This window comes from Alligator sinensis, unplaced genomic scaffold (genome assembly GCF_000455745.1).
Source record: "Alligator sinensis unplaced genomic scaffold, ASM45574v1 scaffold822_1, whole genome shotgun sequence".
Classification (NCBI taxonomy): domain Eukaryota; kingdom Metazoa; phylum Chordata; order Crocodylia; family Alligatoridae; genus Alligator; species Alligator sinensis.
In genome coordinates, this window is record NW_005842638.1 from 586,490 (window position 1) to 602,319 (window position 15,830).

General features: G+C 41.4%; 1 protein-coding gene across 1 annotated transcript in view; it reads left to right on the forward strand.

Annotated features, from left to right (window-relative positions):
• Positions 1 to 14,269, forward strand: part of LOC102379714 (pulmonary surfactant-associated protein D-like) — a 35,706-nt gene extending 21,437 nt beyond the window's left edge. The window contains exons 6-10 of the mRNA XM_025215255.1: positions 1,053 to 1,169; positions 5,260 to 5,342; positions 6,961 to 7,282; positions 10,450 to 10,512; positions 14,190 to 14,269. Of these exons, the coding sequence (XP_025071040.1) occupies positions 1,053 to 1,169; positions 5,260 to 5,342; positions 6,961 to 7,282; positions 10,450 to 10,512; positions 14,190 to 14,269 (665 nt within the window). The remainder of the gene's footprint in view (positions 1 to 1,052; positions 1,170 to 5,259; positions 5,343 to 6,960; positions 7,283 to 10,449; positions 10,513 to 14,189) is intronic.
• The last annotated feature ends 1,561 nt before the right edge of the window (positions 14,270 to 15,830 follow it).

A 15,830-nucleotide genomic window follows, 5' to 3' on the forward strand; every position in this document is an offset into this window, starting at 1 on the left:
AGGTTCCTGACTCTCAATCCTATGTCCAGGTGAGTAGAAATGTAAGAGCATTTCTTGTTCATTTGGGCCCCTTACATACATTATACTTAAGACATGATTAACTGGTTAATCGCATCTTAAGAAGTATCCTGGGCACACATTTAATCAGTAAGTGGCATGATAAACCAAGCAATAAGTTGCAAAGTTATTACATGAACTATGTGTAATAACTTTGTGGGTGGTTTCTATAACACCAGTAATTGAATGTATGAATCGTGCTCCAAGCCTCCAGAGCACACTGGAGCCCTGCAAGACTCCTGTGGGCTCCAGTCATCTGTTCAGGGCTTCCAGCCAGGGGAGCTCAGGTCTGCTGACCAGGGCTCCTAGCCAGGGGAATGCATGGTGCACTTCTGTGGCTGGGGGCTCAGATCAGCTAATCTGGGCTCCTAGCTCAGGAATCATATGATATGCTCCTGCTCCAGGGAGCTTGGATCTGCTGACCAAGGCTTCCATCCAGGGGAGCCCCTGGCTGGGAACCTTAATCAGCTGAGACACTCTCCCACCCAAGGGAGCACAGAGAGCTAAGCTTGCTACATGCTGGTGCAGGCAGAGTCCAGTCCAGCCCCCTCTTCTCCCCCCCTCCCCCCTGCACCAGCAACATGGTATAATGGGATCTGATGCTCAGTCTCCACAATTGTGCCTCCTGCCACACACACATTGAATGCCAAGAGATGCATTTGTTACGATTTGTATGGCAAATCCCATTGTGCCTTTAATTTAAAATATGTCCAGGGCCTTGGTATAGCAGGGCACCACAAATACTGAGTCACTTTCTTAGCCTTGCTACTTTTTTGCTAAGTGCCACTAGTCTGTCTGGTTGACTTCTCCAAGCCTCAGTTCTTTGAGTTGCAAAATGTGTAATAATCTACTATTTAGTACAAGAAGGATAGCAAGTCTTCAGTGATTAATGTTTATAAAACATGCTGGCATCTGATTGTTTTATATTCAGAGAGGAAAAATATCTTCAAATTATCTTGTTCTTTTTGTGTCTGTTCCATATGATCAATTGATAGGGTTACAAGGAGCTACAGGTTCACAGGGTCCCACAGGTAAAACTGGGTTTTCTGGACCAAAGGGGGATAAAGGCTCACAAGGTGAAAAAGGAACAAAGGGAGACAGTGGACTCTCCAGTAAGTGAAGCAATATTTTGGGGTGGAAAGGATTTAATATGCTTTCCCTTTTAATGTGTACTAAAGAATTTTAGGTGACTTTATGTTGATACCCACAAATAGTTTTAGGTCACCCTCTGCCCCACCCCCCAAGGAATTGTACAATAAGAGATTTTTCCCTTTCAATGTATATTCAGTTTACCTGAGAATACCTGCCATATGTGTAACTGCTTAAAACTGTAAAGATAGTAGCAAAACATATTTTATTGGAAGTATTAAAAAAATTATATTGCCATCTTTGTTAAGTTCTATGGCATTTTTAAAAGAGAGATTTTAACAAGAGATCCAACACACTGATCCAGTACATTTATGAATATACATTGCTATGGAGTATTTTAATCCCAGAAATGCAACGAGTTATCTTATTTTGGAACAAATGAAGAGACATTTTGCCCACTTCACCCAATTTTGAACCACCTATCTTATGCTACCCTTTTAACTCGGACAACTACTCAGGTTTTAGTTTGCATGTGCTAAGCTGATAATAGGAAAATAGCCCAAGAGCATTGTTTGAATCAAGATACTTTTATCATCTCGGTATACAGATTGTTTAATACAGTGTAACTGAATATATGTATATGTCTCTGGTGCACATAGCTTTATCCCTGTATATCTACATAGTAGGATACATCTTCATTATACAATATATAAAAACAAATCAGGATGTCAAGTCTTCAACCACTTGTGAACCAACCCACTAGGTATTCTTTAGCAATGGCCCCCAAGTCTAAACTTCAAACTTAACCTCCTCCCATTAGGCAAGTTGTTTATCCTTACCCTGTTACAGAATAAATAATGGGACATACCTCAGTCAGTAACAGATCAATGATGGCCATAAGCCAGGGCAGGGTGGCACCTGAAAGACTAACTCATTCGGAAAGGCATACATTTTCATAGGCGGCTGCCTACTTCATCAAATGCTATGAATGGACTTGCAGAAAGTATAGATAACAATAAATAAAAAGGAATTCAGTAAGTTCAATACAAAGAGTCAGGCGATGGACGGCCGGGGGGGGCGGGGACAGTGGGGGCACTGCCAGGAGTAGCAAAGGTGGATTGAAGAGATCAAAAGGAATTAAAAAAAAAAATTATGTACTATTGAGGGATAGCCCAAGTAATGAAAATTCAGAGTCTGTTGAGACCATACTTAACACAATGCAGTTGTGAATGATGCTTTGTTACACAACTTAATGTTCAAGTTGGGTTTTAAAGTTTTGCTGTTTAAGAAATCACTACTCTAAGGTCCATGATGGACTGCCCAGGGTTAAAGTGTTCTGTCACATGCTTTTGTGTCTTTCTGGAATTTGTTGGAGCGAGGAAGGAGGAAGAGATGATTAGCACTATATAAAGTGGACAGAAATGGGCACTACACAAATGCAGTCGTAAAAACTTAAGTCTATGAGTACCACATGTGTGTAGTGTAATGTTACTTATCCTAGAATTTTCCCCAAAAGGTAGAGTAAATAGAACTGATGTAAGTTTTTATTCAGGGTATGAATTAGGCACAGCTGAATATCCCGCACAATTTTTATCACATAACAAAGCTGATGAGTCCAGTTTTAGATCATAATCAAGACAGAGCAGATACTAGTTTATAGTAGGGCTGTGTGAAACACCACCATTTCATAGATTTCATAGATTTCATAGACATCAGGGCTGGAAGGGACCTCGGAAGATCATCAAGTCCAGCCCCCCGCCCAAAGGGCAGGAAATCAGCTGGGGTCATAGGATCCCAGCAAGATAAGCATCCAGTTTCATCTTGAAGGTGTTCAATGAAGGCGCTTGAACCACCTTCGGTGGCAGGCTGTTCCAGACCTTGGGGGCTCGGACAGTAAAGAAGTTCTTCCTTATGTCCAGCCTTGAAGTAGTTTGTAACCATTCGACCTCGTCATCCCTTGGGGCGCTCTGGTGAACAAACGTTCCCCCAGATGCTGGTGGTCACCCCTGATAAACTTGTAGGTGGCCATCAGATCACCCCTGAGCCTGCGCTTTTTCAGGCTAAAGAGCCCCACGGCTCTCAGCCTGTCATCATAGGGTCTGTTTCCCTGACCTCTGATCATGCGCGTGGCTCTTCTCTGGACTCTCTCAAGCTTCTCCACATCCTTTTTGAATTGTGGAGCCCAAAACTGGACACAGTACTCCAGCTGCGGCCTCACTAAGGCCGAGTACAGGGGGAGAATGACGTCCCGGGATTTGCTTGAGAAGCATCTATGGATGAAAGCCAGCGTTTTGGTCGCTTTACTAGCCGCCGCATCGCATTGCAGGCTCATGTTCATCTTGTGGTCAACGATGACCCCCAAGTTACTACCTTATAAGCTAGATGTGAGAGTTGACAGTGGATAAATTATTCATTTACTTTGTTGAACAGTCAGAACAAGGCAGTGGAGATGCTAAAAGGGATTGAATGGTATTTAGTGATGGTGCAGAAAAGATAACAGAGCACTACTCAGCATGCTTATCTTGGGTTTGCATCAGTTTGGAAGGTGTTTCCTTCAGGGTACTGTATAAGGAAAATAAAGACCAAGTAATACATATTCTACAGTTTCAACATAGTTCTGGGTATTTTCAGTACAGTCAAATACAAGGAAAGTACATTTTTCTGGCAGTAGCCAATACTTGTCACATTAAGGACTGTCTTAGAACTAGGGATTACGTCTGCATCTGGCAGTATTTAATCTGTATGCAGTAAATTACTGTAGTCTGGGAAGACACAAAACAATTGAAGTTCTTAAAGGGTGGAAACTTATCACTGGTGAGTGTGCATCAGTTGACCTGTTTATGTGTCGTGTGTTGGTTTCTACTTTGTGTGCTAGAAACACTGTTGAAAAGATTCCTTTTCCTTAGGAATATGTTAAAGAGTGTTCTGTATTTTAAAACTCTTTCTACAGGGTTCGGCATAAGCAAAATAAGTATCCGGTGTTGTTTCTGACCCAAGGAAAATCTGACATTTATCCAGACCTTATGGATCTCAGGAGTCGTACAACTTCTATTGCAATGAGTTTTGCACAATTTGAAAATTTGCTGGTAAGTTGTTACATTTCTTTATTCGTCAGTGAAATGGAACTAGTTTATTACTGTATTCTATATGCATTTCATTTCAACTTCTGTTTCACCATTTCAACAGGACAGTGTCTCATTCCGAGTTTCATTCATTTCATTTTGACACTGCTGTTCTATTACATTTCGTTGAAACTGTTTTGTTGTTTCAACGTTTTGCCCATAGGCTATAATGGGGAAGCATGAAACTGCCTATAACTTTCTCATTTCTTGCCCAATGTGGATGAAACTTGCACATATGATAGCTCCTTCTGAGAACATGAAGTCTACCAGGTTTCAAAGAGATAGGTTCAGGGATTCCTGGGAAACTGCACCTCAAATTCTTGAAAACAAAACTTGTGTTGTGTGTGTATATTGAGGCACAGCAGGGTGAAAACTGCAGGCATGGTAGCCCCTGCTGAGGCCACAAAGCCTGCCAGCTTTCAAGGAGATAGGTGAAGGGGTTCCTGGGAAACTGCACCTCAGGCTGCTGACAAGCAAGACTTGTGACGTGTGACTTTGTGTGTGTGTGTGTGTGTGTGTGTGTGTGTGTGTGTGTTAAGGCACACCCTCACTGGCGCTGGGGCCTCTACACAACACAGTCACTGGCCAACTACAAAGTCAATGTCAGAGCAGTCCTTCCCCTGTCATCCCCCTCCCTCTCCTTACTTTCTGTTTTCCTGCAGGCAAGCCCAGCTTCAGCTTCAAAACTTGAAATGTTTCAAAACTTTTGAAGGTTTGAAGAGTTCTAGTTTTTTGTACGTCAAAACTTTTGAAATGTTTCAACTGCCCTCATTTAATTTTGAGGTTGTTTTGAAGCCCATTTCATTTCAATTTCGCTGTTTTGAGCTGGAAACAATTTGAAATAGCATCAAAACAAAACAGCCGGCAAATTTCACACAGCCCTAGTTTATAGAAAGTACGTTCCCATGCAAACCAAACCATTTAAGTCTGCTGTTCTTTGTCCATATTGTTCTTTAAGGTATTATTGAGGATAATGCCATTTTTTTTCCAGAAATCAACCTCTTAAAAATACAAGTGCGCACTTTAGAAGGGAAGCTGGACACACTGCAAAACAGCTTCTCCAAATACAAGAAAGGTAAATGATTCTGTAGCAGCAACCTATTCTTCAATAATCCTCTATCTCTGATCACTTTAAGCCTTCTGAATTCTAGTTTGATGCATTAGAGTCTTATAATGATTAGACAGTGATTAGATTCATTTTTATAATGAATGAATTATAAGCACTTCAAATATAGGTGATGCTTTAAAGCATGGGGCAAAGTTTTTTCTCTACCCCAAATAGTTTACATAATAAAGTCCTGATCGCAAAAAAGGATTAATTACTTTTGAGGAATGATGCTGAGTATTCTCATTTCCCACTAAGTCCAGTTGTATACTCAGTATCTCAGAGGCTCCTCAGTATAAGTACTCACAAGATCAGAGCATAAGCAGGTAAGAGAAGTTACAATGCTTTAAATATAATTGTGAAACTGGTCAAAGCTCCAGTGTCCCATGTGAATACTCTCAAATCAATTTAACCTTGGCTGATACTAGGTTATCATAAGTCATCAAGGAACCACATTTAGATCAATGCATGTCAACCAGATTTAAATCAAATAAACAGCACCTGTATGTGGCTTTCCCTGATATAAACCAAGTGATTTAAAAATACATCTTTAATTAAATGGGCGCACTTTTCATTGGTAGACCAGGATGAACATGAAGATAACTAACTCCACCAGCAAGAATCCTGTACTAATCATGCCTTGAATAGGATTCCTTTGCTAATTATATGGGCCAGCGTTGATTTATTTTATGGATGGGAATTAGGGGAAGCTCTTTAGGATGTGCGTGATAGCATCCAGGCGTGTTTGCCTGGAATGGTATGTTGTATTGTCTTGTTTTGTGGCAATGTTACTCTATAACAGCAAGATCAGTCAAGATGCTACCTTTAATAAATGAAAGCCAAATGTGGAAACATCATCCAATGCAAATTAAATGTTTGATAAATGGTTGGAGAATAGTTATTAAGCAAGCTTTCAGGTTCAAAAACCCTTCATTAGGCTAAGGAAGTTTCAGCAGTTGGTGTCTCTGATATACTTTAGGCTTGATTTAGATGGATGTCTCAGGCTCTGCAGCTACAAGTGCATGCATAACCCTCTCAGAGCACTTACAGGGGCCTGTTGAATGTTAATGTAATTTCAGCTTTGCTAAATTATTGCTGTATAATGTTTTCAATGACTTTATCCTCTCTTCTGAAGCAATAGGGACAGCAGTATGCATGGCAGTTCTTATGCACTGGCTGATCTGTCCTGCCGTGACCACATAGACTTACATTCTTCTTTCAGTTCTGTGTGTTTTCTTTCACAAATATCCTCAGAGGTGCTGAATAGAAACTTACCCTTGACATTCATGTGATATGAAGATTCAGAGTGTAAATGAGAGAGAGGATGGTGTTAAGGTTATGTTATGCAGCAAGTCATGCTGCCTCTAATCTGGATAGAGATGCGCTTTGCAGCACACTAAAGAAAAAAAGATCAGAGCTACTTCATGCCGAGTTGTCTAGTGGGAATTCCAAAGCCTTAGCCAGTCTTTTCAAATATCTTTGATAGAAGTCAATGGTGTTTTATTCATTTTTACTATCTGGTCTATCTTCATTTTACAAGGTTATCCTTAGCTAGATGCCTACCACTGATTTATCTCTTTGTTTTCTGTTATAATGTTCCCGAATGGCAGAATTGTGGGTGAAAAGGTATTCATGACCAGTGGCTATGAAAGCAGTTTTGAAAATCTGAAACAAAGGTGTTCTAAAGCTGGGGGCCAGCTTGCTTCCCCTCGGAATTCAGCAGAAAATGCTGCCATCCAACAAATTGTTGCTATGCACAATAAAGCAGCATTTCTTGGCATAAATGATATACAGACAGAGGGGCAGTTCAGGTACCTAAATGGACAAGCCATTACTTACTCCAACTGGCTACCTAGAGAACCAAACAATGATAGAGGCGTTGAAGATTGTGTGGAAGTCTTTGAACATGGTGAGTGGAATGACAGGAGCTGTAAAGAGAATCGGTTAATCATTTGTGAGTTTTAAACCTACTGCATGCACACAACTTGGACATCTGTTATCTGACAGAAGCTTCCCAAGATAATGGCCCATCGGTGGCTAAAACAAAATTGCCATTTTTTGTGGTAAATAATTTAAGTTAAAACCAGTTTTATTCCATGCTTTGAGTTATAAAAATTGACTGAGTGGATGCAAGCACTGAAAGAAAACTAAACTGATGTGGTAGTCTCCTGAGAAAGCCAGAGGAAAAACAAACGGACATTGCCCTCATCAGCTGCAAGAGGCCAGCTGCATGCCACATGTTCATGCCTGACAATGTTTTGCTTTCTTATTTCTTATCTGAATTACTTTGATACTTGTCTCAGGCTTCAGTTTTGGTAGGTGCTGTCCAAATGTAAAAGAAGACATGCTACCAAAGACCTTAAATTTGATTCTGAAGTTTGTGCTTCTCTACCTAGAAGCATTGGTGGACCTGCGCTTTTCCTAAACATTGTTCAGTTCTTGTGTGGAGAAAGACAACTAAAGAGTTTTTTGTTTTTTTTAATGAATTCAGTAGGTTGAACTGGAACCTTGCAGCAAAGACCACTTCAGGTTGATCCACCTGTCAATGGCGACCTGTTTGTTTGGGTAGAGGAAACACAGGGGGCCAGACATAATGCTAGCTGTATCACTTCCTTATGTGGTCTTTATCACAGAAACTGGTGTGTCTTAACCACAGTTGTTTGATGGTCCATATGAAGACATTTTTACAAATATTCATTATTTGAATGTTTTGGAATAAAAGGAATTAATTTAAAAGAGCAAGAACAGTTTATTAGTATTACTGACTAATTTTCTTCTTATGACAGACTTTACAGTTTATGAATGAGAAATATGCATTAAAATATTTAATTAAAATGGAAAATATGGTTATTTGAGATCTCCCTAGAAAGGAAGTAGACTCATCAAGATAATTTTCAGTTATCTGTATTAAAGAATCCAAAGAGAAATAAAATCTTTGAAATGAAATTGCTCCACTTCATCTCCTTTGCAATCGTGGGATAGATGCAAACCTGTTTTATATAGCTGGTCCAAATAACTGGTTAGCAACTCTGGGATACCACACAGTGATCTCATATGATACCAACTTATTTCAGGGTTAATTGAAGGGTAGTTGCTCTCTTGTTTCTGTTGGGCACTTTCCAAATGCTTCACAAATTTCCATTCTCTACAAGTTGTTCAGTGACTGTCCAGTAGACTGTATTATGTAATAAATAGTTTTGTCAAACTTTGTCTTATCAGGGGTCTTTTATGCTTCATTCATTTTAAAGATTATATTTATTTTTCATATGATTAATTGAAATAATACACTTGCCAAACATCTCCCCCTTCCTCCCCCACAAAAATGGATTTAGTATTGAGTGAAAATTTAATTCAGTCCAAAAGAAAAGGCTTGGGTTTTAGTTGTAAGAAAGGAAAGGAAAAGGCATGGTTATAAAAGTGGCAGGAGTTCCTCATTTGCTTAGTGGTTAAAGCACGTATGTCATCTAACTGACATGATTGGAATTCCTATTAGTCACCATCCATTCATGGTACCACTCATATCACCTCATGGCATTTTAGCAGTGAGACAATCCGCATTCTCTATGGATGATGATGTACTATATTGTATAAGTAATGAAATGTTCATTGGAAGCAAGACTGGAATCCACAGGTCCAACCTTCTGGATAAATCTCTTTACTACCAGGTGGAGGGGAAATTCTCTCTCCCTTGACCTTTCTCTCAATTATTACTTAAGGATTTTTTAAAATGCAGCTTACAATAGCTCTTTTTCATTGTTTGTAGTTAGTGTTGCTGGGCAAGACAAAACCCCTGGTAACTTTATGTACAGCCAACGTTATGACTCTGCTCCTAGCATAGTGCTGAAAAAGGTCCAAAGGTATCCTTTTCTGGCAGTTGTCCTTCATTATTAATGTAGGCCAGTATTTTAACTTGGGCTATGCACCCAAACAAGAGTGTCTCACCTAATTCCTCCTGCCCGGAAGCTTTTTAGCAGGAAGAAAATGAGAATGGGTGGGGAAAAAGGGCAGCTCTGCCTCATACTTCTAACTAGTCAGAGTAATTAAACCAATGCAAGATGGGTGATGATTTACAGATAGCATAGACCAGGAGTAACTCACTGCACCTCGGGAATAAGCCAGTTTGAATCACAGTATTCCCTAGGCCTACTCCTAGAAAGCTCACTTTGCACACCCCATCTTCAAGGCTATACCCAAAATCATGATCCAGGCATTAAACAACAATAATGCAACATAAACCATGGTTATTCCCTTTGGGATCTCTTTGCCATATCTGTAATTCTCTCAAAAAGAAACTAAAGCCCTTTTCAACCTCTAGTTTGTAGCTAATAGAATCTAGTTGACCAGACATCAAAGATAATTAGCAAAACGAGCATAATGCTGCCATTTTGGCTAATCAGGAAAAAAAAACCACCCCATCACATTGCAGCCACCTAAAAGTCACTACCTACCCTGATATATGTTGATTAAAGAAAGGGATTTGGATGTCCTGTGCTTCTCTGTCCTCTCACCATTTCTTTTCGCAAGTAGCATGATTTTTGTTGGAAGTTCCTGTCTTCTCTAAGTAATCCTGTGGAGAACAGTGACATGAAAATAATATTGGAACATAACAAAAGTCAGTTCCTTGGAATAAAGGAGAGAGAGAACTTGCATTTAAGCATATAAATAGTAAAGCAAAAGAATACACAAATTGGATATATATAGAACCAAATGATGTTGCAAGAAAGGAGGACCATAGAAATGGATTCCAGTAGCAAGTAAAGGACTATTACTATAGATAAAAAATGTTTACTAATGTGTAAATATTAACCCCCTTGGGGTTACTTTTTGTCACTTAGTACATATATATGCTGCTTTATATGTTGTTAATTTTATGGTTTGCAGTACCCCTGTACTTTGGCCATTGTGTTACATTAGTGACTCAACACACATCTTAGCAAGTCTAATACAGACTTATCTCCCTGCTTGTATATATTTATAAGTATTTTAAGTTCACATCAAATTCTTCTTCCATTTATTTTATGAACAATGACAATTTCCCTTTTTGTATTCTGCCCGCATTGTCACCAACATTTCAAGACCAGTTGAGACCATGTGCTGTCCATGATGAATTGTTAAAAGAAACCGATATTCCCATTTATTGTAAGGTAACAATAAACTAATTTGTGAACAATATTTTCTATGAGTATATTAGTTTACTTAAGATTATCTCTGTGTTTGAGGTATCTTGTTATTAACTGGAGATAGGCCTGTAAAGGTTTATGCTTGGAGGGGAGAGCAACAAGGGTGATGTCATGGTAGATGCGTGCTATAAACCACCAGACCAGGAGGATGAGGTAGATGAGTCTTTCTTCAAACAGCTAGTGCAAATTTCCCGATCACAGGCCCTGGTTCACATGAGGGACTTCAATCACCCTGACATCTGCTGGAAGATACTGCAGTGCACAGGCAATCCAGGAAGTTTTGGGGGACTGTTGGAGACAACTTCCTGGTGCAAGTGTTGGAGAGGCTGTGTTTCATTCTTCACCTACTGCTCACAAACAGGGAAGAATTAGTGGGGAATGTAATAGTGGATGATAACTTGTGCAGCAGTGACCATGAGATGATTGAGTTCAGGATCCTGAGGAAAAGAAGGAAGGAAAGCAACAGAATAAGGAACCTGAACTTCAGAAAAGCAGACTTGGACTCACTCAGGGAGATGGTGGGCAGGATCCCCCATGAGGCCAGTCTGATGGGGAAAGATTTATTTTAAATAAACCTTACTGAGGTCTAGGACTGTGCAAAGCTTCAGATCGCGATTCAATTTGGAGAAGATGGGGACTAATTCGGAAGGCAAATCTCCAAATCAGAATCGAATTGCTAGAAGCTTAAAACTTTCTGAATTGATTCAGAGCCTCCAAATTGATTCAGAAAAGATTCTGTGATTTGGAGATTCAGAGGGGAAACAGAAACTTGGAAGAGGGAGGGGGAGAAGGGGGGGAGGGGGAGCAGGCGGGGAAGGACTGACATCTGTAGCTGGCCCGTGACTGTGATGTTTATCTGACTGCCCTTCCAATCACAGTGTCTGGGGGGAGGGACATAGAAACAGCATAAAACAGCATTCTCCCTGAGCAACAGCATCTCAAAGGTACTGTGGCTACTGGCTTGCTTCCTACTCAGTGGCCTGCTACTTTTTGCTGTTAGAAAGGATTGGTAGGATATAGCTTAGCTTAGCATAGTTTAGCTTAGAATCTCTCTACTTAATACTTATCCAATTCATTTCTTTCAATTCATATTTGTTTTCTTTCTCTCTCTCTCTTTTTTTGCAATATTTTAAAAAGAAAGCTCACTGTTTTCCCTGGCAGTGTGATTCATCACTGTGCAGGAAAGCACATATTCCACAAACACACTCACACACATAGAAGAAGTCAGATATTCATAGAAGAAGAGATTCAGAATCAGATTATATATAGTTATTAGTTATTAATATTACAGTTAGTTTACATACAGACTGAAGACAGCACAGAAGTCAGATAGAGATTCAGATTGAGACTAACACAGAACTCAGGGTCTTAGAAGGAGGAGATATATCATTTTAAGTACACATTACAATACAGGAGAAGAACAAGAAGTACAGTAGTAGTCACATATTCACATTAATAGCATATCACAGAAGAAAACACCATATATAGTTATTATTAATCAAAGCAGAGTCCAGTGCATGCAATAATCAAAGCAAAGTCTGCATGCAACACAGCAGAATAAAACACACAACACAAAAGAATTGACATGCACACACACACACAAAACTTCTGCAGCACAGGAAAGATTAATATGAAGCGTGTTAGAAAGGCAGGTGTCAGGTCTTCTGGCAGGGGAGGGAGAGGGGGTAGGGCGAGACCTAGAGCTGCAATTTCACCCAAACCCCCAAACATAGATGCATTCTCTTCCCTAGCAGCCATGAGGCTTCTGCTACCAGTGTAAGCAAGGAGGTGGGAGCAGTACCTGTACCTGACATCCCTGCACCAGTACTACCTCCCCTAACTCCAAAAATAGGCACCAGCATCAGAATCACTGTCTCCTCCACCCCAATTCCATCTCCCAGCGTGAGCCTCCTACTACCAGAGGAGGAGCTGGAGCTGGAACCAGGGGAGCTGAGCACCCTGGCTCAAGCAATTCTGGAGATTGAGGGGGAATCAGAGTTTGTGCTCCACACCCCTCAAAGTTCCCCTAGACCCAGGTCTCCTTCTTTGGAAAGCAGCATCTCAGAGGAGGTTGAAGTTGTGGAGGCTCAGGCAAGTGGGTCAGCTGAGGCAGCTCCTCCTGCTGTTGTGCCTCAGCCTGCTGAGGCGGCGGATAAGGCAGCATCCCCACCCTCAACACAGAAGTGGTTGAGTAGTTTAGTGTGGGAGAATTTTGAGCTGGCAAGTGATCCCAGGTTTGCTTTCTGCTAGCACTGTTGAAGGCAGATCAGCCGGGGCAAGTGGGTGAAACACTTCACCAGCACAGCGATGCTGCTACATCTCAGGAGGCAGCACCCCCTTGCCCTTCTTCCTGCTCAACCTGGCACCAGTGCTAGCATGCCCAAAGGGAAGTCACCCACTCACTCCAAAGCCCTTGTCCCCCCAAAGCAGAGGCAGGACTCCCAAGGAACAGTGGGGGAAAGGTGGACAGAAAGTGGGGTGAGTTGCAAAGGCGAGCAAGATCACCCAGAGCATAGCCAGTTCTTCTCCCTAGTTGAGTGGCCAGGGTTCAGGTGGCTCATGATGCTTGTGGCCCCATCTTACCAAGTGCCCGCATGCACCACCTTTAGCAGGACGGTGGTGTCCTCTCTGTATGAGGCATGCAGGGAGTACTTGAGGGAGGAGCTGCACAAGGCAGGGGCACAGGTAACCTTGCACTTCACCTCAGACATCTGGTGCAGCCAGGGTGGCAATCACACTTACCTCTCCCTCACAGGGCACTGGTGCAATCTGTCAGGCCATTGGTGGCCTCTCCTCCAAGCCAAGGTGCTGGATGAGTCCCACCCGGCAAGGGAGATCATGGTGGCCATGAACAGCATGGTGCAGGGGTGGCTCATTGGACAAGCCAAGCTCACCCATGGCTTCATGGTCACCGACAATGGGGCCAATATGGTCAAGGCTGTCCATGATGCCAACTTTGTTGGCATCTGCTGTGTGGCACACAGGCTGCACCTCATAGTCAGGGATGCCTTGGAGGGGGACAGGGCTGCTGGTGATGGCACCACCACCAGTACTGCTACAAGACAGCTAATTTCAAAACACAGGAAGGTGGTGGGCTACTTCCATCACAGCATCAAGTGGGGCAAGATGCTGTTGGAGAAACAGGCAGAGCTGAGCATCCCACAGCATAAAATCATGCAGGATGTGGAGACTCAGTGGAACTCCACATATATAATGCTCGAAGGCTGGTGGAGCAACAGAAGGCCATCCATGAGATGGCCTTGGTTGGGGAGATTGGGATCATTGGCTCCCTTAACAGAGCTGAGTGGGGTACCATCTCCCAGATTTTGGTGGTCCTCATGTAGAAGGAATTGAACTAACATAGCTGATGTTAACATAGAGTGTAATAATAGTGAAATGTAACCATGTTAGTCTTCTCCTGTAAGCAACTTAAAAACTCCATTTTGTATCCTTCTGTTTGACATATGTGAATAAACTCTGCATAGCCTTTATGTATAAGTGTGTGTAAAAGGGTGAATGGTGAGAGAATGTCATAAAGATGGAAGAAGATTTAACTGTTTAAGTAAGCAACGAGGCGCCAAATGTAAGTTACCAGTCAGTAAACTAATCAATGAATGGCTGAAGAATCCCTTTCAGGCTTAGGGCACAAAGAAGATAACAAGGAGAAGAAATGCACCCATCCTGCCGGGTGGGCAGCAAGAAGACTCCAAGGCTGAGATAAGCTAAAGACAAAAGAAGAACAACCACAAAAGCAGAAGCTGGGTATTGAAAACCCCCAAAGCACTGAATCAAAGGATGCCAATCCCTATAAAAGAAGACTTCAAAAATGCCAAGTTGGGTGAGTCTCTCTCTCAACTGTGGTTTCACTGGAGCACAGACATGTCTGTTTCACCCCACTCCAAGCTGTTATCTACAGGATCTTTCTCTCATAATAACCACCCTACCTGCTATCTGCATCTTCTCTCAATAAGGTTGGGGCCAGCCACCCAGTGCTATTATTGAACAACTGCTGCTGGTAACTATAATGTCTAAATGGAATGTTTGTTTTGTGTTCATGTGTACCTGTATGTAAGTTTTGTGCATGATGATTTGTGTGTGTCTATATGAGTGGTGTGTCTAAACCTCTATGTCTAATTCATGTAATCAATAAATGCGGCATTTTGCCTTATGCCCCTTTATGAGGTCTCACTTGTGACTTGAGCAGTTGGCAATTTGTGTAACATTTTTGGTGGAGAATGTGTGTGGGGGTCAATAAGGTTCTATGTTGCGGATATTGATTCATTTTATGTTATCTGTATAGTATGGCTTGTCTGTGTGTTTATTTGTCTGTCTATCTGAAGGTGTGTACACTGCCTGGTGGTAGAAGTGCTGGGTATGTTGGTCTCGGGTTAGACTGACCACATCAGAGAAATAGAAAAATGCCTGAAGATAGACAATTTGTTTGACTTGGAAGCCCACTTGTGGTTTGTGGATAATTTGAAGGTCACTTTGTGGGTCATGGACTGCCTATGTAGGGGGATCCGGACTGCCTGTAAAGGGGTCCATTGCTTTGGTTTGAATTTTGTCTTGGGACTTGGTTATATTGGAAAACTGGACTTTTGGCACATTTTACAGACTAGGATACTGGTTTTGAGTAATAATACATGGTAACTAAATCTATTAAGTAGACATGGTACTGGGGACTTAAGATGTTTAAAACAGTAATGAGTGAGGCAGATGTAAAAGATGTAAAAAATCCCCTGCCTATGTATCTGCAGGATGTAAGTCTTTTAAATTAAGTTCTGCAGCAGTTTGGGCATAGTCCATCAACTTAACAGGCAGTATCAGATGTCTGCACCATTGCAGACTTAGAAAATAAATTTAAAAACTATATGCAGATATATTATATAGCACCACACTCCATGAAAAAGGTGTCTGCAGCAATGTGGCATTTATGGGAAGCTACTAAAATCTGTTCCTTCATTTAACTAACTCTTAGGAGGTGTTTTAAAGGGGTTAGCTAAAACTTTTAATAAGGTAGAGTTGTATGGTAATTGTAACTAGGGTTGTAAGTTTTGTGCAGGAGAGGTAGTTTGTTACTGCTGACAAGGAGACTTTGTTTGTCTGGGTCAGGCAGAGTAGTGGACATGCATATTTCCTGTGGGATTAAGTAAGAACCTACTCTTGTGTTTGCAATAGGAAGCTAGACAGCAGAGAAAATCATCTTTCTTCTAGAAAGGCTGTGTAAATGAACAGGGTCCTTGACTTTAGGGTCCTTAGGAAGAGTTACAGTCTTCT